The sequence below is a fragment of the Astatotilapia calliptera genome, chromosome 17, assembly GCF_900246225.1.
Source record: "Astatotilapia calliptera chromosome 17, fAstCal1.2, whole genome shotgun sequence".
Lineage (NCBI taxonomy): Eukaryota > Metazoa > Chordata > Actinopteri > Cichliformes > Cichlidae > Astatotilapia > Astatotilapia calliptera.
Genome location: NC_039318.1, coordinates 35,763,924 through 35,790,064, shown reverse-complemented (window position 1 = coordinate 35,790,064; position 26,141 = coordinate 35,763,924). Strand labels below are relative to the sequence as shown.

The following is a 26,141-nucleotide window of genomic DNA, read 5'->3' as shown; positions in this document are numbered from 1 at the left end:
GCATTAAACATGCCAGATTGTGAGTGATTCAAAGGAATGTATTCCTTCCTTCCTGTTTAGCTTGCAAAACTAATAATTAAAATAATAATAATAAAAAAAACACCAATAAACAACGATATATGACACGTCTATTTCCACATCTATGTAAATTCTGATTCAGCCAAAGACACTACATTGGTGGGGTTTGCTGGCAAATGACACGTTCTTATCATAAACTCGGAAAAGATAACCATGATAAATGATGACATCATCAGCATACAGTGATAAGAAATATAATCTCGTTTGCTATGCTACACTGATTTTTGTTTGCATACGTCACTTTTTCGTGTTGTGTTTTTTCAGAGCTCTCTTCATCAACGTGTTAGGCCTAGTTTGCACCCTGACATCGTCAGTGATTTCAGGGCTGTGTCTTTATTCGTTCTATAAGAACTGTGACCCATGGAAAGCTGGACAAGTTTCATCACCTGATCAGGTCCATACACATAAACAAAGAAACCACAGGATGTTTGTTTTTATTCAAGTTATTTTATAATCTTAAAATAAAAATATTTTTTTCCTTTACAGCTGTTGCCTTATTTGGTGATGGATATCTTGGCAGATCACCAAGGTCTTCCAGGACTATTTTTTGCTGCAGTCTATAGTGCCTCTCTGAGGTTCATACAACATAATTTGATATATTTTTATTCATGTTGCATGTAACATTTAAAGCTGTGCCACATTTGAAGTGTCAGTTATGTCCATTAGTCCAGAGTAAACATGGTTCATTTCTTCATGTTCAGCACAGTTTCTACTTCAATCAACGCAATGGCTGCAGTGACCATGGAGGACCTGATCAAACCACGCATTAAACTATCTGAGAAAAAGCTTCTCTTGATCTCCAAAGGGCTGAGTAAATAACGGGTTTCCTGTTGTTTGTTTATAACACAGACTGCATGTTATATTAGATTAAACTAAGCACTGCTACGTGGATGCGGCTGTTAGTCAATAAAAATGTCATTTTGTGATGTGATGTTTTTGCAGGTTTGTTTTTTGGAATTGTATGCGTTGCCATGGCTGGACTGGCATCACTCATGGGACATATGATGCAGGTAGAGGGATCTGTTAATGCAGAGCTGTCAATGTGTTCAGGCAAACACATCCAGGAATAGGAATGGGTATCATTTAGGTTTTATCCGATACCAGTACCAAACCGGTACTTTTGAAACGGTGCTGGTGCTTAAACGGTGCTCGAACCGGTGCTTAAAGAATGGAGAACACACACTTTGTCCAAAAACCTCTTATGTTTAGCTGGTTTTTTTGTAAAAAGGTAACAATGTTAGCCTTTTCTGCAGCTATAGGGCATATATGGTGTTACGTCCCTCTGCAGCCTCTAATCTGCTCAGTGTGTTCAGATGGTGCTAATTGGCCACACCTAGTCAGGTGTGGATAAAAGCATACCTGAGGCAAGTGTCCAGGGAGCTCACTAGTCTTTGCCTTGGTGGTACAAGCCATTTGAGCCAACCTGCTAAGCCATTTTAAGCTAAAGCCTCTTCACACTAACACTCTGTTATTCATCTCCGTTTTTATGTTGCGGCTTTTGAGCTGGGTCGTAACATAAGTGGCGGCTCGTCCGGGATATTTGGACATTTTAGTGGAGATTGCATATCAGTTTTTTGTATTGCTTTTAAGTGGGTGAGTGAAGGTGTTCACTGTGATTGAGTAACGTCCCTTTAGTGAGTGTGTTTCAGCTGGGTGTCTGTGCTGCCCTTTCAGCGAAGCACTTGTTTGTTGTTTTGCTTGTTTTAATTTGTTGTGTTTGGTGGCTATTTTGGGTGGGGGTACGCTTCAGAGTTTGGTAGGAGACTATATCTCTGGTCTGCTGCCTGCTCTCGAGTTCGTGTTTAAAGTTGCCTCGAGCCTGGTACACCACTGAAGACTAGGATAGGTAAAGTTAGTGTTTTGTTGTTTTTAGTGTTTTAGGCTGGGAGTTGCACATAGTAAATCAGTGGCACCAAACTTGGTAGGAGGTTTGAGACCATTCATGATTATGGTCTGTAGCTGAGGCAGGTAGGCTGTTTTTAGGTTGGCATTGTGTGTACACCATGTGTGTGCATATGTCAGTGTTGATGGATGCTAATGAGATCTTTGTGAGGTGAGTGTTTTGTGTTGTGACCGTTAGTGTTGTGGGGAATATGGCTATTTTGTTGGATCACTTGTGAGTGTTGTTGGCCAGGTGATGGCAATAACACTGTGGGGTGCTGAGCCACCCTTGATGTGATCATTGTGTGGCCGTAGCTCTCCATTTTGTGGTTGGTCACTAGTGTGCTTGATTTACTGAACTTTTTGGATTAAAGTAACTTGTTGTGGTATAGGGCCACTTGTATGTGACTGTTTGTGTGGTGGAGACAACAGATCACTTAGTTGTGATTATTTGTTGCTACTTTTGGTTTTGTGTTGTAGCAGATCAGGTAATCATTCTGGGTTTGTGACTGTTGTGCTCCTTTGTGTTGGTCACATGTTACTTCAAATCCTCATGCCCATCCATGCTTAAATATGCCAACTTATTTTTGAGGGTTCAAGGCTTCAGAGGGACTTTTAATTTGTTTAGGGGTCCTAGAGGGACCCTTTTAAGGGAGGTGTTACGTCCCTCTGCAGCCCCTAATCGGCCACACCCAGTCAGGTGTGGATAAAAGCATACCTGAGGCAAGCTGCAGGGAGCTCACTTGTCTGTGCCTTGTCTTTTAGCCAACCTGCTATTCCATTTTAAGATAAAACCTCTTCTCACCCGTACTCTGGTATTCATCTCCTTTTTTATGTTGCGGCTTTTGAGCCGGGTCGTAACAATGGTATCACTCTTGGCTGGAAGCAGTGCTTAAACAATGGAATAAACACAGACTTTGTCCAAAAACCTCTCATGTTTAGCTGTTTCCCTCTTTTTCTTTGGTCATTTTAGCCTTTTTGGCCAGGGTGAAGGGAGTATCTGCCATCAAACAAGAAGACAGCTGCATGAAACTACGACGGTGTTTGCTAGTTCACCTTACGTGCATTAAATTAATAACGTGGTTAGCCTACTCAACGTAAATTACACACGAACAACATTAAACTACTCACGCAGAAAAGAACGGCTGCTGCCATCATCATCCGTCATCATTTCTGCTACACTGGCAGGGCTAGGGGCCAGGACTCTCCTCTTCGGGTTCTTGGGGGATGTTGCTAACTCCGGGTCCGATAACAGGGGCCACACCCGCAGTAGATGTGCTCGGTGTGAGGTCTCGCAGCAAGCTATCAAATACGGCGCACTTCTCGGCTTTTAACAAAATGCTACACATCGCCAGGTGTTTCATCAGATTCGAGGAGTTACCTCCCTTGCACAGTATCAGCTTAAAGCACTTGTTGCAGGCTGCTGAGTTTGCATCTTTTGCTGTCAAGTACAGCCAGACTTTTGACCGCTTCGCCTTGGGCATTTTTAATCTGTAGCTCTGCTCTAAAAGAACGTACAGTACGTACCTGGGCCCGCCTACTACGCTTGCAAAGGTAAAATGATTGGCTGGAATCCAAAGTGTATGACATCTCAGGAAAAAAACGAAAACACCGAAATGTGCGCTGCTTTTCGGTCTGGTTACTACCGTTTGTCAGAACCGGTACTGGTACCCATCCCTATCCAGGAATGTTGTTGTTTATTAGAAAGCATGTTAATTACGTAAATAAGTACATTTTTCACCTCAGTAAATACGACCATTTGTAAAGTGTTTTTTGAGCTGCAGGTCTCTTCAAACAGGCAGTGTCCATCATTTGGGGGGTCACTGGGGGTCCTTTACTCGGTCTGTTCAGTTTGGGTGTCCTCTGTCCATTTGTCAACTCCAAAGTAAGTCCATTCTCATTTTGGTATTTTCCTAAATCAACCTAACATCAATTTATCATCGTATAACATAGTACGGGAGCATTTTTCTTATTAACAGTATTAAAAAACACTTTATTAAATGCTTAATGTTTTAAAAAAAAATGTTAACAGTAGGATAAAAATAATAATGACCAAACTCAGGGATGTGTGCTGAGTCCCCTGCTGTACGCTCTATACACTCACGACTACACCCCCCACCCACCCATCCAACATTCGTATGCTGTAAATATTAATTTTAACAAGTTTGCTGATGACACAACTGTGATTGGGCTCATCACGACGGGAGATGAGTCTGCATACAGGGATGAAGTCGAAAATATGTCATCAAGGTGCAGCTGAAACAATCTGGTCGTCAATACCAAAAAAACCCCAAAGAAATAGTAGTTGACCTCAGAAGGAACAAATCTGACCCCCAGCCCATACACATTAATGGGGACTGTTTGGAGAGGGTCTCTGACTCCTGGGCCTGCACCTGGGTGGTGACCTGTCCTGGAAAACAAACACCACAGCTATGATCAAGAAGGCACAGCAGCGACTCCACTTCCTGAGCGTCCTGAAGAACAACGCCTTAGCCAAGGAGCTGCTAGTGTCCTTCTACAGGTGCTCCATTGAAAGTACACTGACACACTGCATCCCAGTGTGGTTTGCCAGCAGTACTGCTTCGGAGTAAGCATCACTCCAGAGGGTCATCAACACAGCACAGAGGATCATCAGCTGTGATCAAGAGCTGTACTCTTCCCTGGAGGAGGTGTACAGGTCCTGCTGCCACAGGAAAGCCTACAGCATCCAGAAGGACACATCCCACCCCGCACATCACCTGTTCCAGCTGTTACCCTCAGGAAGGCGGTACTGGACAATTAAGGCCAAAACAAACAGACAGAAACAGCACATACGCCAGGGCTGTTGCATTTATAAATACACTTGGGAGATAAGCCACTGCAAAAACACAACCTTCAACTGTGCAATATTTTTTTTCTTTTTAACTGTGTAATATTCTTGTTCGTCTTTTAATTGTGCAATATTTCGAAGGAACTGTGCAATATTCTGAGGACTGAAGCACTGTGTGGCAACCGTATTCTCACTTGTACATTCTTGTATACAGACTTGTACATAGTCTAAGGAGCTTGCAAAGAAAAGCGTCTGGACTTCTTTAAGTTGCTTGAAGACGTTTCACCTCTCATCCGAGAAGCTTCTTCAGTTCTAAGGTCAAATGGTGGGGAGTCCCAGATTTAAACCTAGTGGGAGTATCCCCCCGCAGAGGGACAAAAGGACCCCCTGATGATCCTCTAATTGCCTGAGCCAAGGTGTGAAACTGGGTGTGGGTCCCAATCAGCCAGAGTTTCGGGTGTGTTCATTGTGAAACCTGGCCCCACCTTATCATGCGAATTCCTGAGGTCAGATGGCCCAGGATGTGAGTGGGCTTTAAGGCGTCTGGGAAGGGATCTCAAAACTTGATTATAGATGGCAGACAATTGGTGTCGTAAACCCCCGCCTCTGTTCAAAGATGGTCGCTCACAGTGGACATAGATGGCTTCTTTCACTCCTCTTTCAAACCATCTGTCCTCTCTGTCCAAAATGTGAACATTGGCATCCTCAAAAGAGTGACCTTTATCCTTAAGATGCAGATGGACATAAAAGACGGTCTTTCTTATAACTTTCCGGAGTTCAAGTTTTGCAACACGGACGCTCCGTTTGCAGACCCCCCATTCATCTCACCTGAGACGCCTTTGTTCTCTGTCCCTGGAGGCCACAAACGCCGACGCAGAGGGAGAAGATCTGGCGTTCTGGTTCGACTGAGACGGCGCACTAACAGACCACCGTTACCCAGTTTATTACTGGCTAATGTGCAGTCTCTGGAGAACAAGCTGTGCGAGCTTCGGGCACGGATCTCATTCCAGCGAGAGATGCGGGACTGCTGTGTGATCTGCCTCACAGAAACCTGGCTATCGGACAAGGTACCGGACTCCGCAATACAACTACTGGGGTTCTCTGTGCACCGTGCGGACAGGTCACAGGATCTTACTGGGAAAAGCAGAGGCGGTGGTGTATGTTTCATGATCAACAACAGCTGGTGTGATTATGCGAACGTGCACCCGGTCAAATCCTTCTGCTCACCGGACCTGGAGTACCTGATGATTAAGTGCCGGCCATTCTGGCTACCGAGGGAATTTACAGCAGTGATTATTACGGCCGTTTACATTCCCCCACAAGCCGACACTGACCGAGCACTCAGGAAACTGTACAGCGCGATCAGCAGCGAGGAAACCGCACACCCAGAGGCAGCGTTTATCACAGCCGGAGACTTTAATAAGGGAAACCTGAAGAAAGTCTCACCAAAACTCCACCAACACATCCATTTCAACACTCGTGGAGACCGGCTACTTGACCACTGCTACACCTCTTTCCGGGATGCGTATAAAGCCCTCCCCCGCGCCCCATTCGGCCAATCAGATCACCGCTCCATCCTGCTCCTGCCCGCCTACAGGCAGAAGCTGAAACAGGAAGCTCCAACCCGGAGGGCGGTGCACTGTTGGACGGACCAATCGGAGTCTACGCTGCGGGACTGTTTTGATCACGCGGACTGGGAAATGTTTCACGTGGCTGCTAGGGACATTGATGAGTACACAGACTCAGTCTGCGGATTTATCAGGAAATGCGTGGAAGATGTCGTCCCATCCAGAACAGTTAAATCCTTCCCAAATCAAAAACCCTGGATTAACGGAGATGTTCGCGCGGCACTGGCGGCACGGAGCACCGCCTTTGCCTCCGCGAACACATCGGACCACAAACACGCACATTACCAACTCCAGAAGACGATCAAAGCAGCCAAACGTGAGTACAGGGACAGGGTGGAGCAACAGTTTGACAACCCTCGGAGTATGTGGCAGGGACTAAACACGATCGCAGACTTTAGAGGGAAAACCAGCACACCGCAGACCACGGCCTCTCTGTGTGAGGATCTAAACGTATTCTACGCTAGATTCGACACAGCAAACACCATGAGACCGGACAGTGTGTGCACCACGGATGACGTCAGTGCGCACACTGTGTCTGAGGAGGATGTGCGGAAGTGCTTCAGGAAGGTGAACGCACGCAAAGCTACTGGTCCGGACGGGATTCCCGGCCGCGTCCTCAAGTCATGCGCGGCTCAGCTGGCTGGAGTGTTCACGCACATCTTCAACCTTTCCCTCTCTCTGTCTGTAGTCCCAGCCTGCTTCAAAATGGCCACCATCGTCCCTGTACCCAAATCCTCCACCATCTCCTCATTGAACGACTGGCGACCTTTAGCCCTGACCCCCATCGTAAGCAAATGCTTCGAGAAGCTGGTCAGGGACTTCATCTGCTCTGCACTACCCGACTCACTGGACCCTCTACAGTTTGCATACCGCCACAACAGGTCCACTGATGATGCCATAGCCCTGACACTACACACTGCCCTGTCACACCTGGAGAAGAGAGACACGTATGTGAGGATGCTGTTTGTAGATTACAGCTCAGCATTCAATACCATCGTTCCCTCGAAGCTGGACAGGAAACTGCAGGATCTAGGACTGGGATGCTCCCTCTGCAGCTGGATCCTTAACTTCCTGTCTGACAGACGCCAAGTGGTCAGACTGGGCAGCATCACCTCATCCCCCATCACACTGAACACTGGTGCTCCACAGGGGTGTGTACTGAGCCCTCTCCTGTACTCACTCTACACCTACGACTGCACAGCCACTAACAACTCCAACATCATTGTGAAGTTTGCGGACGACACTACAGTGGTGGGTCTTATCACCAATGGTGATGAGACGGCCTACAGGGAGGAGGTCAGCGCCCTGACCCACTGGTGTCAAGACAACCATCTCACACTCAACGTCGCAAAGACAAAGGAGTTGATAGTGGACTTCCGGAGGTGCAGAGAAGTACACACCCCCATCACCATCAACGGCGCTGCTGTGGAGAGAGTGAGCAGCTTCCGGTTCCTTGGAGTACATCCGGCTGAGGATCTTACGTGTTTAGTACACATAAACAAAACAGTGAAGAAGGCGCAGCAGCGCCTCTTCTTTCTCAGGAGACTGAAAAGATTTGGCATGAACCCCCGCATCCTCAGGACCTTCTATCACTGTGCCATTGAGAGCATCCTCACTGGATGCATCACCACCTGGTATGGCAACAGCACCGCCTACAACTGCAAAGCTCTCCAGAGAGTAGTGCGGTGCTTTGAACGGATAATTGAAGGTGAGCTTCCCTCCCTCCAAGACATCTACAGGAAGCGCTGCCTGAGGAAAGCGGGGAGGATCATCAAGGACTCCAGTCACCCCAGCCATAAACTGTTCAGACTGCTTCCCTCAGGAAGGAGGTTCTGCAGCATCCGGTCCCGAACCAGCAGACTGAGAGACAACTTCTTCCATCAGGCCATCAGACTGCTGAACACGTCATAGACACCTCAGCTTCACTACTGGAACTTCAACATTATGCACTCCATACTGTACAGTAATGCCACTGTTTTGCACATGTCTCAACTCTGTATGTTTTTATATATTTTATTTTATTGTTTACTCTATTTAATTTGTAAAATATGTGTATACACACACACACACATGTAGAAAAACATTTAGTATACACATCCAGAAATGCATATACTATTATATATTGTACATATATTTATTAGTTTCAGATTTAGCCATTCTTGTATTTTGCTTGTTTACGTTATTGTATTTTGCACAACTCTGTTGCTTGTGAAGCTCGCACACAAGAATTTCACTCACATGTGCTGTACCAATGTACCTGCACATGTGATGTGACAATAAAAGTGATTTGATTTGATTTGATTTGGACTGCTGAGTCTTGTCCTGTGGAGGTGGCTCTTCTATGTTGTGCCATGCGCTTGTGAAGTGGCTGTTTGGTCTCTCCAATGTAGAGGTCTGGGCATTCCTCGCTGCACTGTACCGCATACACCACATTGTTAAGTCTGTGTTTTGGGGTTTTGTCTTTCGGGTGAACCAGTTTTTGTCTGAGCGTGTTGCTGGGTCTGAAATGCTTGGAGAAAACTCTCCTGAGTTTTTCTGATACACCGATAAGATTCTGATAAGAAGGACAGACGCAACAACATTGTCATCCCCTATGTAGCCGGTGCAACGAGCTCATCCAAAACTCTGGCTGATTGGGACCCACACCCAGTTTCACACCTTGGCTCAGGCAATTAGAGGATCATCAGGGGGTCCTTTTGTCCCTCTGCGGGGGGATACTCCCACTAGGTTTAAATCTGGGACTCCCCACCATTTGACCTTAGAACTGAAGAAGCTTCTCGGATGAGAGGTGAAACGTCTTTAAGCAACTTAAAGAAGTCCAGACGCTTTTCTTTGCAAGCTCCTTTGACTACGATGACCTGGATGACTGAGAACCTTCACAGACAGACTTGTACATACTATTTTTTTTTCTTTGTTTAAAATTTATTGTACATCTATACTTGTTTCTCTTAACAGTGCCCCCTTCCACTTGTACTGAATGGGTTTACATGCAGTTTTTGTTGTTCAAAAGCGCAATGGCAATAAAGATTCTGATTCTGATATTTGTCCACAGGGAGGTCTATGTGGTCTCGTGACAGGATTGGCTGCAGCTGTCTCTGTGAGCATTATAGGGATGATATCCCCTTCTCCTCCTGAGATGACCCGACCTCTCTTTCTGAGCACTGAGGGTTGTAACTTTACTACTGGTAGCAGTTTCAATTGGACTACCCCACTGCCAACAGAACCAAGTCTTTTTACCACAACCCCAGGACAGAATACTGATGACATGTAAGTGTGGTCTGGTCTGTCTTGAATGAATGAAATATTGCCTGGTGAGATGGGATGACCGAGCTTTCCTATAATAAACGAAAGTATAGTAAAGTAAAAAAAGCCATATGATTTTAAAAAAGTGAGTAAAAGGCAGTGTTGTGAGGTCATTAATAATAATAATAATAATAATAATGATAATAAACCTGGTGGAAAGCATAAATGTGCCAAGTATCCTACTGCTGGTTTTTAGCCAAGCTCGCAGTGGCACTGTAGTCTTGTTGAATATATTTTTCATTTGCAAACTGTCTTCACAAATTCCTTTGTAGCCTTCAGAATACTTTCATAATATGGTGTAATTACATTAATAAGACATTTGTTAACAAGATATCTACTAATCTCTCACCACCAGACATGCGGTTCAGTGGCACTCTCCATCCTACCTTTACTTCTGTGTCATTGGAGGTTTAACATCTGTTATTGTTGGAATAATCATCAGTCTCTTGACAGGTACAAAAAAATGAAATAAAATAAATAAAGATTTTGCCATTAATTACCTGTACTTGGGAATGGATCTGTGATCTCATTTTCTTATTGTTTCATAAGGACGTTTTGGTTTTGTTCTTCCACTCATCATTTCAGGGGGATTGAGGGAGACGGTGGACCCAAGACTTATGCTAATGAAAGAAGACACTCTTTCTTATCACCTGTTCAAACGTGTCAAAGATGGGGTACGTGCTGAAGAGCAAAGGTATCAAAAGCAACCGACTGATGACAGGCGCTCAATTCTGTCTTATACTTTTCCTTCCTTAGGTCATGGGAGGAACAGACAATGTTGGTCAGCCAAACAAGGAGGATGGAATCAATAAACCTGCAGTAGGGAAATTTGACAACAATACCCGTGTCTCATCTTTTTAATGACCGATACAGCTGAAGAATTTCACAACAAAGCTGCTGTAAAGCTCAAATCCAGGATTGTACTCATCTGACTTCATAAGAAATGAGACCAAAGGAACTGAGTTGTCAGCGAGACAATAATGTTTTTATTTTTCCAGTGACTCAGTAAAAAGTAGAAAGCACTTTCAAATATCTACTTGTGTACATGATGATTGCATGTTTCTATTGTTTAGATTAACACATTATTAATAAAAAGCCACATGATAAACATTTCAATTCAATTCAGTTTTATTTATACAGCGCCAAATCACAACAAAAGCTTCAAGGCACTTTATATTGTAAGGTAGACCCTACAATAATACATACAGAGAAAAACCCAACAATCATATGACCCCTGTGCAAGCGCTTTGGCGACAGAGGGAAGGAAAAACTCCATTTTAACAGGAAGAAACCTCCAGCAGAACCAGGCTCAGGGAGGGGCGGGGCCATCTGCTGCGATGGAGTGAAAGAAGGAAGACAGGATGAAAGACATGCTGTGGAAGGAATAGTCGGAATAGTTCAAACATAAGTGTTCCTCTCTTTCTGGAATGTTTGAATTTCTCTGACCAGGAGGGAAACGTAGACTTTAATGAAACATCCACAGGATACAATCCACACAAACAGGCAATGAATACATTCAAGGTAGTTTTGATGCTATTTATTATGAGTCACAAAGCTTTTTTAGCTTTGGTTTATTAACCCAAATGTCAAGAAACTCTGAAAGCTACAGTAATGGTGAAAAGAAATTACACCCTCTTTAATGGTATGGTTTTACATATTAGAGCAGCAAAAAATAATCTAGTGCTTAATGTATCTTAAAATTAATAAAATGCAACATCAGATGAACGACATCTGATGCACATACTGCATCATTTTATATCTGACAAAAACTAATCCACAATGCAGATTCAATGTGCGAAAAAATTAAATACACCCATACTAAATCCGTAGGAATTAGTAGGGTGTGTAGCAACTGTGTGCTCCTAATTAAAAGCATTTGATTAACTGATTATCAGCAAGTGTGACCACCTCTATAAAAGCAGAAGCTTACAGGTCTGGAGCAGTGAGGTATGTGTTTTACACAATGCTAAGGAGGAGGAACATCAGCAATGACCTTAAAGAAGAAAAGAAATCCAAGAGCTACTCCTCAGGCTCTCTTTTTCATAAAAGTGAACATGGCAGCATGGTTCAGGCTCACAAAGTGGAATCTGAACAAACCACAAGACGATGTGACCATTATCCTTCAGAAAGACAACAGCGCCACATATTTGCAAAAGTTAAACATAGCACTTCAACACAACCACCTCATGACAATTGTCAAGCCCGGTGGTGGAGAGGTTACAATTTGGGCTCTATTTCCAGCGACAGGACCCGGGCACCTTGCCGTCAGAGACAATCAAACTCCTCTGTATGCCAAAGTATTCAATAGTAAGATATGAAACCATCTTTCTGGCCAACAGTTAAAGCTTGGACTAAATTGTTTCATGAAATAACACCAGCTAGTCTATAACAGAATGGCCAAAAAAGAAGAGTCTGGTGTTGCAGTGGTCCAAACTCCAGACATCAGCTCAATTAAAACACTGTGGCAGGATCTTAGCAGAGCTCTGCATGAACAAATACCTGCAAACTGAAGCAATACTGAAAAGAGAAGGAGCCAAGATTCCTCCACAGGAATGTGAGAGACTGAATAAGTCCTCAAGAAAACATTATTTCAAGTTATTGCTACTAAAGGTGGGTCTACAACCTACTGAAAGATGCAGTGTAAGATTTCATAGCCCTATGAGAACCCCCCTTTTCAGAATCCAACTGTATCTTTTAAATGGCTGTGAGACTGACACCAGCACTGATCCACACAGGTGTGCACGCAGTTGTGTACACAGGTGTTCACTGTTCACAGACACAAACTACATCTTTCTTGGCTGCCACCTCAAAGCACATTGTGCGCTGTCGGTCCTGGGTGCTGCAAGACATCATCCAATATTTAATATTTACTGTTATTTACACTTAGCTAGATTAATGCGATGGTGCTGTGTTTATTATGTTGCTCTCTTTTTGCTTGTTTTCTCTTGTTTTCTTTTTTCCTTGACAGGTGATCCGGGAGATTTTTTTTTCTTTTTAAGTGCCCTTTCTCACTGTCCCTGTTCCCCTTTGTTTTTCTTTTCCTTCATCTTTCTTTGTCCCTTTCCTATCCCTCAGCCATGTTTGTCCCATGTGTAACAACTGAAAATAAAATAAAATAAAATAAAATAAATAATAACAACAAAGGTCGATCAAGTGGACCAATACGGCAAGACTATGTAAAGTAAGGTAAAGTAAATCCGTTGGGTATCTTTGTTGGCCATTAGACATCAGTTCTAAGCGGCTAAAGAACCAAAACGGGACAGCCCTCCCCCTAATAAAAAAAAAGAAAAGAAAGAAAGAAAGAAAAAAAAATAAAAAATAAAAAAGAGATACATTTCAAAACTCAAATATTACATTAAATAAGCTTCAGTCAGTTGACAGAAAGATAGCTGCTTTAAAAAAAAAAAAGAAGTACACAACCTCTTTTACAAATTATGAATGTTACAATCTGGACACCTCCGTGTAAACACTGGGGTAACTCATCTGGTGAAACATTTTCTTTGAAATACCGTGATCCCTCGTTTATCGCGAAAGTTACGTTCTAAAAATAACCTGCGATAGGTGAAATCCACGTTTTAAGGCTGTAAAAACACCCACTACATTTTCAAACTTTTCTCTCTTGTTTAAACACTCAAAGTTCAAACCTTCGTAGAAAAAGAAATCCCGTATTATGGGATTAAACCAAAGGCACCCGCAGGTGCCTTTCACAGTGCAAAATGTTGATGTGTTTGTCGGGGAGAAAACTTACAAACATACAGTACAGCGCTTCAGAGTTTTTTTTTTATGACACCGCACGAGGAGATTGATTGACAATGGTCTACAGCCAATCAGAGCGCAGAATACAATGCGCTGTTTAAAAAAAAAGCATGCAAAAGGTGAACCGCGTTATTTGCATGTAATTGTGGGAAAATTCCATGAGATTACATTATTTTTACGGTAACTCACCGTACTCATGGAAACAGCTGTAAAATACAGCAAATGTAACAATTGGTGATGTTACTGAGATTATATTCACCCACCCATTCACACACACATTCACACACTGGTGATGGCAGCTACATTGTAGCCACAGCCACCCTGGGGCGCACTGACAGAGGCGAGGCTGCCGGACACTGGCGCCGCCGGGCCCTCTGACCACCACCAGTAGGCAACGGGTGAAGTGTCTTGCCCAAGGACACAACGACCGAGACTGCCCAAGCCGGGGCTCGAACCAGCAACCTTCCGATTACAAGGCGAACTCCCAACTCTTGAGCCACGATCACAATTTTTAACAGCCACACTAAAATTTAATTCCTTGAACTGAATGGAACCTCATATATTAATAAATGTATTTGTTTGTTCAAACAATGTGAAACATTATTAATACAATTAATTAATAGTATACTTGTAAGGTTAGTATTGTGATAGAGTCGAGTATATTTTAACTATACTCTTGTAGACATTATGACATTATGCTAGTGTAACGTGAGGGTTCACTAGATGGTTTGGAATCTCTCTGAATAATTAGGAACAGCAAGACGGAGACGGATAACTTTTTAGCAGCCTCTTTACTTTTAGCACACGGCAACAACAACCCACACTTCCTGTGTGCCGCCCTCATGAATACTTCACTGGCCTCTCAGAAGCCAGGAAATCTTACTCAGATCAAAACAGGGAAAACAACCAGGTAGATATAACACATACTTATTACTGGTTTGAACATGCATGTCTAAACATTCAAACATGTAAACATGTAAATATCAAAACACGTAACCACCAAATAGCTACATAACTAGCTTTATAACCTTTGTAAACACCTCTTTGTATATCAAATTAGATTTAAATTTACTTCTACACTTTACACTAGTACAATATGGTGAACAAAAAGTACATCTAAAAGTTAATTTCAAGAATACTAAAACGGGAGCCAATATAGTCCCAAGAAGCATTATTAGAATACGTACTAGGTAAGGTATACTTGGGGAATATGATTGAAGTATACTTATTTTTTGTATGGCCAGCAACAAAAACTAATGGCTACATTTAGAGTAATGTTTAAAAATGGCTTCATTTAGCAGGGTGTTCCTTTTTTTCTCTTCTTATTCTTTCTTATACTGGACCTTCATTTGTTTTGTATAAGGTGGTACTTTTTAAGACTCAAATAAAGCTGCAAAGCAGGAGAACAACATGGCCATCAACTATTCTGTGCTACAGATCCAGTTCGCTGCAGCACAGAGTAATGATGAGACCGTTAACATGTGCAACTTAGAAGTAGTCAGAGGTAACTGGATGTTCAATCAGGTTAAATGCAAGGTTGATTGGATTATATCTGAAGATCATATGCTATTCGTGATAACTCTGCTAGACTCCAAATTGCTCATCCATGCGGGAGTATCTCAAAATTAAATGAAACCACTTAACACTTTTTCCCTAAAACGGACTGGCATGGGACACATTAAAGTTTGATCGGAACCTGCTAATCAGTCTGAAGGTAAGTGTTTTTTTCACTTATTCGAGAGAAGTCCGAAATGCGTTCTTATTACTGTTTGTTTTGACTTTTAAGCTACCCTACCAGGATATTTTCATTCAAATGCTAAGTCAAAATGTCAATATCTATGAATGTGGAGACTCAAAAGACTAGTTTGGTAATAGTTGCCGATGGATTTATGAGACTTGATAGAAACTTGGACGTTTCCAGCAGGTGAATCGGTGAACTAGGTTGCGCCCAAATGCTTAAAGCTGTTAGCTGGTCAGTGTTTTCAGGTGTGCTTGTACTACCTGTATGGTGCGGAGTGCTGACTAAGTCATGTTAAACCCATTAAAGCGTCAAGCTCAAATATCTTTTCATTTTTGTGCACTGTTCTCTTGTCGGCACACATTTTCTGTTTATTGAAGCCTTTTGTGAATAATTTTGATCATGTAAAAACTGGGAATTGGTCCCTATTGACAATACTCTTATTTTTTGCATTGCATATGTCACTTAGGAAAGGTAATTGGTCACTGAACTTTTTGCAACTATGTGTATTTCTAAATTTTGTGGCTTCAGTGCACGCAAATTTATATTGTTCAGTTTGCATGTTAAAAGCCTGCCAAGCACCCCAAGGCTGATTATGCTTGGTAAGAAGTCATTCATGAAATAGAGCTGATTAGACCATATTAAAATTTCTGTTTGGCACAGGAGCTTTTCGTGGACACAGGTATCCAGCCTCTGTTTTGTTAGCTCAAATTTCTGTAATTTCCTTTATAAACCAAGGTTGTTGGACATGTGTCTCAGTGAATCCAGCAAAGTAACAATATCAAATTTCCCATTACATATTACTGATCAACATAGTAGTCTAGCTACACCAACAGCAGAAATACTGAAGTCAATACTGTAAAGTTTAACAGCAGCACAAACTATAACTCCAAAATAACCATACAGTTGATTCATCTCCGGTAATTTAACTGGGCTGACTCTTTGTTAGGTGTGTTTAATGGGCAGAATAATTCCCAATTATGTACAATTATAATATTTTAAAATGGACTTATGTACATAAGGCCATTAATAATTAACTGTACATAGCTATTTGCTTTATGACTATTTAGACAGTGTGAAGAAGTGAAGTATTGAAATTATTTTATGTTGCATAATGACAACATGTTGCCCCTGTACATTTAAGGACAAAGTTCAATGACCGCCACCTGCTGGATGGTGAGTGCAGAGGGCCGTGTAATTGTTGAGCTGGACAAAGAGAACATCTTTGCTGATGCAATGTCAGTCTTCTTTGGTTCATTCTATGTATTGAACCTGGAATACCAGGAGTCAGCGTGTGCAAGGTTTTTTGTAAGGATAAACCCTGATGAAGCGCCTTGAGGCGACTTTTGTTGTGATTTGGCGCTATATAAATAAAATTGAATTGAACTGAATTGAAGAGGGAACAAAATGTACCTCCAAGGTTGGGACAAGCAGAAGGACTGAAGCGAAAGGTTGTTCACATTAACCCTCATGTCACAACTTTCCTCCAGCAGCTTACTGAATTTGAGTGGAGAACTTCAAATTAGGTAACTGTTTTTGCCATTTTTAGTGAATTTCTTGTATAATTTAAGTGTCCAATGTGTTGTTACCCGTGTTTCCACAGATGATCCATGGCCCATGCTTTCTGGACATTTACACAAGACGAACAACAATGAAGACAAGCTCTCTTGCCATCTTGCAAGACGCTGTCTCTGTCCAATAGGTTTTTTTGAGTGCGACAGTTTTGATTTTTTTTCCCTTCTTTTACCCGTTTGTTAAAAATTATTTCAGCTACTTACACTTTAATTGTCACATGTATTGGCTCACCCTACAAATCAATGAACTCAGTCCACAAAGCAAGATCAGGGTTCAGTGCAGGACAGTCAAGTTACTTCACACCACACACCCTTATCCATGTCCTTGTGGACCCTGTTTTGTGCATTGATTTGGTGGTGTGAGCCAGTATTTTGGACAAAAGGCAGAAGTGTGGGGCTTGATATTATATTCATTACAATTCAGTTTATTTGTATGGTGCCAACAAAATGAATGCCAAGGCACTTCACATTGTAGGTTTAAGACCCTACAAAATATAACTAAGAAAACCCAACACTTGAGCATATGTTGTCTGCCATGATATGGATATGACATAATATCGTTATTGTTTGTACAACCATCTGAGGAAATAATGTATTACATGGTTTAGTAAAAACAAGTGCTTCCTCAATGAAAATATGTTTTCAGTTCTTTTCAGCTTTTGATTTTGGAAATGTGTATTTCAGCAGGGAAGAATCAGAATTGAAATAAAGTGGTGCAAAGCACATGAATTATATTTTGTGTCTATCTATCTATCTATCTATCTATCTATCTATCTATCTATCTATCTATCTATCTATCTATCTATCTATCTATCTATCTATCTATCTATCCATCCATCCATCCATCCATTTTTTTGGAATCCTCCAGTCTCTTACAGTATGTTACTGTTAACTGAAATTACGGTAAATTACGACCTGTTAAACAGTAAATGACCGCCTGTTGGGACACGGTATCCTCTAGCAGAGATGAATATTTTTGGTACTGATGCGTGATAACGGTAAGTTACTGGTTAATATATTGCAGTTTATTACCTTGCAGCGGGCTTACAGTGACAAACCGTGAATAAACGGTAGTATACCAATGTCTTAATCACAGTATGATGTTACTTTGTTGACGTAATTTACGGCATAACGACATAACAGTATCTCACTGGCGACAGTGACGCCGTGATGTCGTTATGTCGTAAAAAAGGCTACGGTGCGTTACCATAATTTGTCCAAGAGTATTATACCACACCAGCAAAAAACGGTATCATCCTGCAGAACGGAAAGCTACCGTAACACGGCGTCACGGTATGATGCTGGCAACAGTGACGCCAGTATGTTACCGTAAAGTGGCGATGAAAAGTCTAACAGTGTACTTTGTTACTTCCCACCTCTGGGCCACATAGTTTACTTAATGCAGCTTGTTTCCCAGCTGTTTCCATCACTTAAATGATAACTGATAAATAAACAATGATGATAATTGTCAAATGTTAAGTGCATGATTTGCAGACATTTTAATAACTTTTATTAAACTCAGCACAGTCTCATCCATCACCAACACAAATGATCAAGCCAAATGTCACACTGACTGACAGTCAATTGCTTTACATCCCTAGAGCACTGAGTACGTACCTGATCTGTTCACAGTACATGGTGAACTCTGTCCTTTGAGCACTGGTATGTGACTGAGGCTAAAGCTGAATTAGTTAATAAATCTTCACGATTAAAATGTCAGTTGTTACACGATGTTGTTGCAGGTTGCGGTATCGGAGTGTTGTGTGTTTCTATAGCTGACCTGGTAGTGAGAACGGGTTGCAACTCCACAATATGTCTGTGACTTTTTCCTCCTGCCTTGATTTCATTACATATGTATGATCAGATAATTTGTCTGCAGCACTCCTATCATGGTTGAGGCCACATTCAAAACATTGAGCCAACTTAAATGTTGAGTCACTTGGGAAACATCTCCCCAAGTTAACAAGACTTGCTCTGGGAAAACTGTGAAACTTATTGAAATACAGTTAAAAGTCCAAAGTTTATGCTGCTCACTTTTCCTAAAGATATCACGTGGGGCAGAGTCTTAAACAAGTGTAATAAAGGCGCTTAGGAGGCCATAGCAGTGTGTCTTAAATGCAATAACTGATTATCAAACCTTCAAATATCACAGAGGGTTTTATGTGTTTCTGTTCTAACTCTAACTTCTAAACTTTTTTCATTAACTTTGAGTGTCAAGTTAACCTGAAAGGACACGTGCGCGCACCGTCTGGAATAATTTATCTTACAGTTCAATAGAGTACCTGGAGGTGATGACACCGCCTTCCCAGTGATCTACAAAGCACTGCCTGATAAACGCTTTAGCTTTATTTCAGTTTTGCTCCGACTGATAAAATGTCCGGGGATGCTCACTTGCTCGTGGCAGCAGACTATGTGGTGTTTGCTGTCGTTCTGCTCCTGTCTGCTGCTGTTGGTTTTTATTACGCCTGGAGAAGCAGGAAACAAGGAACCTCCAGGGACTTTTTAACTGGGGGCCGAAAACTCAATGCCCTGGCTGTCTCCATGTCCCTCACTGCCAGCTACATGTCATCCGTCACTGTGCTCTCCAACCCAGCCGAGGTAACGTGTCGGGACTGTCCTGGATCTGCACTCAGCTTCCTCAGCGCACAAACATTTATTCAGAGTTTAAATTAGAATTTTATAAAATGCGTAAAACTGTGATTTCTGTGCATTAGAAGACGGCTGGAGTCAGCTAACCGAGCATTACTTTGAGTGCACCGCTTTCAATTTCAAACAAATCAAATAACGAATTTAAAGTTTTCGTGTTACTCACCAGAGTTCAGCACTGTTCATATGTTGCTCCAAAGCTCGTTCAGTATCAGCAGCATCAGCGTTTCAAATGATCTCCGGCAAAGTTTCACCAGCCAACCAGCTGTTTTGCTATTTTGTGTTTCCATAAATCTTTTTCAACCTGTCCGTAGGTGTATCGCTACGGAGCCATATTTGGCTATTTAAGTATTTCCTATGTAATAGCAGTGGTGTACACATCCGAAGTCTTTCTCCCAGTTTTCTACAGACTGGCCATCAACAGCACATATGAGGTAACTGTGGTTTTGTTTTCAACATTATTTTTGCTATATTTTAAACTGTTGGCTGGGCTACACCTGTCAGTAAGTGTACAAAGTACTAGCTTTGAATTGGAGGGAGTGAGGGGAACTAGAAGTTTCATGTATCAGTATCAATATGCGTCTTTTCTCTGTCTGGTCTCTGCCAAGTATCTGGAGCTGCGTTTCAGCAGAGCCACTCGTCTCCTGGGAATGCTGATCTTCTTTTTTAACGCAGTAAGAAGCCAGTGGTTCAATCTTTGTAGTGCTTTGACTTCTGCACATAAAACTACGTTGGTATCAGCAGAGACATGTTGTTGCTGTGACTTTCTAACTTTTTGCCACAGTTGCTCTACACTGGACTTGTAATTTATGCTCCAGCTCTGGCTTTGAACCAAGGTATGTCAGCTCCAGTTCACAGCAGTTAAGTTCGTGAAGGGATCTTGAACAAGAGTGTTTCCCCTGTTAATGAATTTCCCTTCTTTTTGCAGTGACTGGTATGAACCTGTGGGGTGGGATTATTTCGACAGCCACTGTTTGTACTTTGTATTGTGCACTGGTTAGTAAAACATTTATTACATACGACACACACACTGCAGTGCATCACATTGTCAGTCGAACCTCATCGAGCATCACTAAGCCAGGAACCTTAAGAGACCCCCACTTTCACATTCAGCAGAGATTAAATGAGAATATTTACATTTTCCTAAAATTCACGAGGTCCCCTTCCCATTTACCCTTTAAAACAAAATATCTCTCATTTAACATCACCTCTGATTTCTTGACTTTTTCATTTGGATGATTTAATTCAAATGATTTGTTTTGTTTCATGAAAAATATGTGCCCATTTTTAAAATTTGATGTTTTCACCTGCAATCACTAAGGGTCAAAAGTTGAAACCGTGATTGCATAATGTGTTGCGTCACCTGGTTTTTTTTTTTTCTAAAAGTCTGCAAACATTTGAAAGCTTAGAAACCAGTTGTTGTAGTTTACAGAGCACAGTGTTTTCTCATTCATGGGTAATCTAGGACTTCAGCTTTTCAACAGTCTCCACAAAAAATGTGACTCTTCAGACAGGACAAATTTTCACTTTGCTCCACTGCAGATTAAACAGAGGTATACAGCTGCCTGTGGATGCATTAGTTGTTATTAATCTCTGGCACTTTTCCTTCGCCTGTCCATTGTCCTGTCCCCCCCTTATTAATGTACTTGTTACTGAAAAAAGTAACGTCGTTAGTGACGCCGTTATTCCCATCACTTGTGCTTTCTGAAAATGTTCTACTACAGAATACGGTCACATATTTCCACGTTATGCATTCTGTTCATAAATACAGCTTCCTAACCTTTTTGACAGAGATTTTTCTTGTTTTGTGGCGTTTGTTACAGGGTGGCCTGAAAGCTGTGGTGTGGACAGATGTTGTTCAGGTAGGGTTCTGGATCAAATAAAACGAAAAAAAAATACACAAATGCCTCCAAATAGTTGTGGTAGATGGCTGCCCCTTCCTGACGTTCACGTTTCTTCCTGTTAAAAGGGAGTTTTTTGGTTCACACTGCCATTTGATTGCTGGCGTTTTCTCTGGATTGTAGGGTCTTTATCTTACAATATAATGTCCTTTTGTTATGATTTGGAACCATATAAATATATTCCATATTCTATGTAAGTAAAACTGAATTAAATTGCAATCAGGTTTCAGTCTAATTTTATCGACACCACAGCCACGTTTGAGTCATGTCTTGATTCTTTGCAGTATTCATGTAAATTAGCAAGAATTTGATAACTGGGACCAAAATCTGTCAACATAGTTACAGAATACAGATCTGCCAACCAAACAAATCTCTGATTTTTCTTCCAGATTGGAATAATGTTTGCAGGCTACATGTCTGTTATAATCAAATGTGTGATCTTAAAAGGAGGAATCTCCACTATCTTGTCAGATGCCCAAGAAGGAGGAAGAATTAACTTTGTGGAGTGAGTATGTGTGTGTGTGTGTGTGTGTGTGTGTGTGTGTGTGTGTGTGTGTGTGTGTGTGTGTGTGTGTGTTATACTAAAATCATGCTTTCATTTTGTAATCCCAGCTTTGACATAAACCCTCTGAGAAGACACACTTTTTGGACACTAGTCATCGGAGGGACATTTGGTTGGAGTGCAGTTTATGGGACCTACCAACCTCAAGTTCAGAGATACAACTCCTGCAAGAGCATTAAACATGCCAGATTGTGAGTGATTCAAAGGAATGTATTCCTTCCTTCCTGTTTAGCTTGCAAAACCAATAATTAAAATAATAATAATTAAAAAAAAACACCAATAAACAACGATATATGACACGTCTATTTCCACATCTATGTAAATTCTGATTCAGCCAAAGGCACAACATTGGTGGGGTTTGCTGGCAAATGACACGTTCTTATCATAAACTCGGAAAAGATAGCTATGATAAATGATGACATCATCAGCATACAGTGATAAGAAATATAATCTCGTTTGCTATGCTACACTGATTTTTGTTTGCATACGTCACTTTTTCGTGTTGTGTTTTTTCAGAGCTCTCTTCATCAACGTGTTAGGCCTAGTTTGCACCCTGACATCGTCAGTGATTTCAGGGCTGTGTCTTTATTCGTTCTATAAGAACTGTGACCCATGGAAAGCTGGACAAGTTTCATCACCTGATCAGGTCCATACACATAAACAAAGAAACCACAGGATGTTTGTTTTTATTCAAGTTATTTTATGATCTTAAAATAAAAATCTTTTTTTCCTTTACAGCTGTTGCCTTATTTGGTGATGGATATCTTGGCAGATCACCAAGGTCTTCCAGGACTATTTTTTGCTGCAGTCTATAGTGCCTCTCTGAGGTTCATACAACATAATTTGATATATTTTTATTCATGTTGCATGTAACATTTAAAGCTGTGCCACATTTGAAGTGTCAGTTATGTCCATTAGTCCAGAGTAAACATGGTTCATTTCTTCATGTTCAGCACAGTTTCTACTTCAATCAACGCAATGGCTGCAGTGACCACGGAGGACCTGATCAAACCACGCATTAAACTATCTGAGAAAAAGCTTCTCTTGATCTCCAAAGGGCTGAGTAAATAACAAGTTTCCTGTTGTTTGTTTATGATATACAGTGGGGCAAAAGAGTATTTAGTCAGCCACCAATTGTGCAAGAGAGGCCTGTAATTTTCATCATAGGTATATCTCAACTATGAGAGACAAAATGAGAAAACCTTGTGAAGATTTACAGAAAACGTTTGACCTCTGTCATTGCCAACAAATGGTATATAACAAAGTATTGAGATGAACTTTTGTTGTTGACCAAATACTTATTTTCCACCATAATTTGCAAATAAATTCTTTAAAAATCTATGATGAAAATTACAGTCCTCTCATGTTTTTAAGTGGGAGAACTTGCAAAATTGGTGGCTGACTAAATGCTTTTTTTTGCCCCAGTGTAAGCTGCATGTTATGTTAGATTAAACTAATCTCTGTTTTGTGGATGTGGCTGGTAGTCGATAAAAATGTCATTTTGTGATGTGATGTTTTTGCAGGTGTGTTTTTTGGAATTGTCTGCGTTGCTATGGCTGGACTGGCATCACTCATGGGACATATGATGCAGGTAGAGGGATCTGTTAATGCAGAGCTGTCAGTGTTTTCAGGCAAACACATTCAGGAACGTTGTTGTTGTTTATTAGAAAGCACCTCACCTCAGTAAATTCAACCATTTTTAAAGTGTTTTTTGAGCTGCAGGTCTCTTCAAACAGGCAGTGTCCATCATTGGTGGGGTCACTGGGGGTCCTTTACTCGGTCTGTTCAGTTTGGGTGTCCTCTGTCCATTTGTCAACTCCAAAGTAAGTCCATTCTCATTTTGGTATTTTCATTTGAAAATTTCTACCTCCAGGGATCTCAAAATCTGGCCAAAATCAGCCCTTGGTAGCATGAAAGAATCGACATTTGTATCATTGTTTCAACTGTATTGCATCAACCTGTCATCGTATAACATAGTGCAGGGAGCATTTTTTTCTTATACGGTATTTACAGTATAAAAAGCCACCCTTATTAATGTTCAATGTTTAAAAAATGTTAACGGCATGAAAAAAAAAAAACAATTACCAAATACCTTTAAAAACCAACTATAATCTTTATATTTTTTTATTTATTTATTTTTGTTTGTTTGTTTTTACTGCATAGCTGTAAAACCCCATCAATTGACCCTGTTCAGTGGAACCAACTCGCAGGATTTTATAATTTGTTGAGATTGAGCTTTTTGAGCTTATTGTTAAGATTGGATCAGGTGCTGAGCCGTCTCTTGGTTGCGCGGCGTTGATGGGGGCTTGCTGGTTGAGCATTTCCACTTCCACTCTCTGTGGTTACACACCACTTTGTAACAAATCATTAGTTATTATTCATCATCTAGTTATAATCCATCTCTCTGGATTGTAGGGCCTTTACCTTACAATATAAAGTGCCTCCAACCAAGTTTTTGTTGTGATTTGGAACTGTATAAATGAACTCAGAAATCATCCGTTTTCGCTTACATAGTTCTGCTGTCAAACTGAAAATAATATTGAAAAATGAGCCTGAGCGTTGAGTGACACTCGACTCTGACAAACATTTTTGACTGTTGGTCTATGTAATATATATTTCATGAAGCTCCTTATATTTGTCCACAGGGAGGCCTATGGGGCCTCGTGGCAGGTTTGGCTGTAGCTGTGTCTGTGACCATTGGAGAATTGATATCCCCTTCGCCTCCTGAGATGACCCGACCTCTCTCGCTGAGCACTGAGGGTTGTAAATTTACTTCTGGTGGCAGTCTCAATTGGACTACCCCACTGCCAACAGAACCAAGTCTTTTTACCACAACCCCAGGACAGAATACTGATGACATGTAAGTGTGGTTCAGTCTGTGTTAGATCAATTAATATAATATTGCCTGGTGAGATGGGATGACCGAGCTTTCCTATAATATAAATAAAGGGCATATGAGAAAAAACTAATTTCTCTCACCACCAGACATGCGGTTCAGTGGCACTCTCCATCCTACCTTTACTTCTGTGTCATTGGAGGTTTAACAGCTATTATTGTTGGAATAATCATCAGTCTCTTGACAGGTAAGAAAAAAAGAAAAGATTTTGCCATTGGAACTGTGATATCATTTTCTTATTGTTTCTTCCACTTATCATTTCAGGGGGATTGAGGGAGACGGTGGACCCAAGACTTATGCTAATGAAAGAAGACACTCTTTCTTATCACCTGTTCAAACGTGTCAAAGATGGGGTACGTGCTGAAGAGCAAAGGTATCAAAAGCAACAGACTGAAGACAGGCGCTCAATTCTGCCTTGTACTTTTCCTTCCTTAGGTCATGGGAGGAACAGACAATGTTGGTCAGCCAAACAAGGAGGATGGAATCAATAAACCTGCACATGGGAAAATTGACAACGATATCCGTGTCTCATCTTTTTAACGACCGATACAGCTGAAGACAGAGCTGCTGCAATGCTCAAATCCAGGATTGTAATCACCTTACTTCATAAGAAATGAGACCAAAGGAACTGAGTTGTCAGCGAGACAATCGTGCTTTTATTTTTCCAGTGATTCAGCAAAAAGTAGAAAGCACTTCTCTCAAATATCTACTTGTGTACAATGATGATTTCTGTCTGTATTGTTTAGATTAACACGTTATTAATAAAAAGCCACATGATAAACATTTCAATTCAATTCAATTTTATTTATACAGCGCCAAATCACAGCAACAGTCACCTCAAGGTGCTTTATATTGTAAGGTAGACCCTACAATAATACATACAGAGAAAAACCCAACAGTCATATGACCCCCTATGAGCAAGCGCTTTGGCAACAGTGGGAAGGAAAAACTCCCTTTTAACAGGAAGAAACCTCCAGCAGAACCAGGCTCAGGGAGGGGCGGGGCCATCTGCTGCGACCGGTTGGGGTGAGAGAAGGAAGACAGGATGAAAGACATGCTGTGGAAGGAATAGTCGAAATAGTTCAAACATAAGTGTTCCTCTCTTTCTGGAATGTTTGAATTTCTCTGACCAGGAGGGCAACGCAGACTTGTCTGAAACATCCACAGGATACAATCCACACAAACAGGCAATGAATACATTCAAGGTAGTTTTGATGCTATTTATTATGAGTCATAAAGTTTTTTTAGCTTCGGTTTAATTAACTCAAATGTCACAAGACGACGTGACCATTGTCCTTCAGAAACACAGCAGCTCCGCATTTTGCAAAAAGTGAAACATAGCACTTCAACACAACCACCTCATGACAAT

At 41.4% G+C, this 26,141-nt stretch overlaps 2 protein-coding genes across 3 annotated transcripts in view; both read left to right on the top strand.

The window, feature by feature from the left end:
- LOC113009742 (sodium-coupled monocarboxylate transporter 1-like) overlaps positions 1 to 10,680 on the top strand; it is a 13,788-nt gene extending 3,108 nt beyond the window's left edge. The window contains exons 8-17 of the mRNA XM_026148235.1: positions 1 to 19; positions 343 to 472; positions 565 to 653; positions 780 to 889; positions 1,021 to 1,088; positions 3,758 to 3,844; positions 9,449 to 9,663; positions 10,055 to 10,152; positions 10,285 to 10,373; positions 10,456 to 10,680. The exon at positions 1 to 19 is cut by the window's left edge and continues 122 nt beyond it. Coding sequence (XP_026004020.1) covers positions 1 to 19; positions 343 to 472; positions 565 to 653; positions 780 to 889; positions 1,021 to 1,088; positions 3,758 to 3,844; positions 9,449 to 9,663; positions 10,055 to 10,152; positions 10,285 to 10,373; positions 10,456 to 10,560 — 1,010 coding nt within the window. The 3' untranslated portion in view covers positions 10,561 to 10,680. The remainder of the gene's footprint in view (positions 20 to 342; positions 473 to 564; positions 654 to 779; positions 890 to 1,020; positions 1,089 to 3,757; positions 3,845 to 9,448; positions 9,664 to 10,054; positions 10,153 to 10,284; positions 10,374 to 10,455) is intronic.
- An 8,350-nt stretch (positions 10,681 to 19,030) lies between these two features.
- On the top strand, positions 19,031 to 25,561 carry LOC113009738 (sodium-coupled monocarboxylate transporter 1-like). Of its 2 annotated transcripts, XM_026148230.1 has the most exons (17): positions 19,034 to 19,365; positions 19,728 to 19,847; positions 20,022 to 20,087; positions 20,198 to 20,249; positions 20,342 to 20,409; positions 21,237 to 21,275; positions 21,704 to 21,819; positions 21,927 to 22,067; positions 22,393 to 22,522; positions 22,615 to 22,703; positions 22,830 to 22,939; positions 23,400 to 23,467; positions 23,613 to 23,699; positions 24,522 to 24,736; positions 24,862 to 24,959; positions 25,037 to 25,125; positions 25,208 to 25,561. In XM_026148230.1, the coding sequence occupies exons 1-17, from the start codon at positions 19,141 to 19,143 to the stop codon at positions 25,310 to 25,312; spliced, it is 1,818 nt and encodes a 605-aa protein (XP_026004015.1). In that variant the 5' UTR covers positions 19,034 to 19,140; the 3' UTR covers positions 25,313 to 25,561. The 2 variants fall into 2 exon arrangements, with proteins under 2 accessions (XP_026004014.1, XP_026004015.1); XM_026148229.1 differs by having other exon boundaries at positions 19,031 to 19,365; positions 19,728 to 20,087.
- Positions 25,562 to 26,141: the final 580 nt, after the last annotated feature.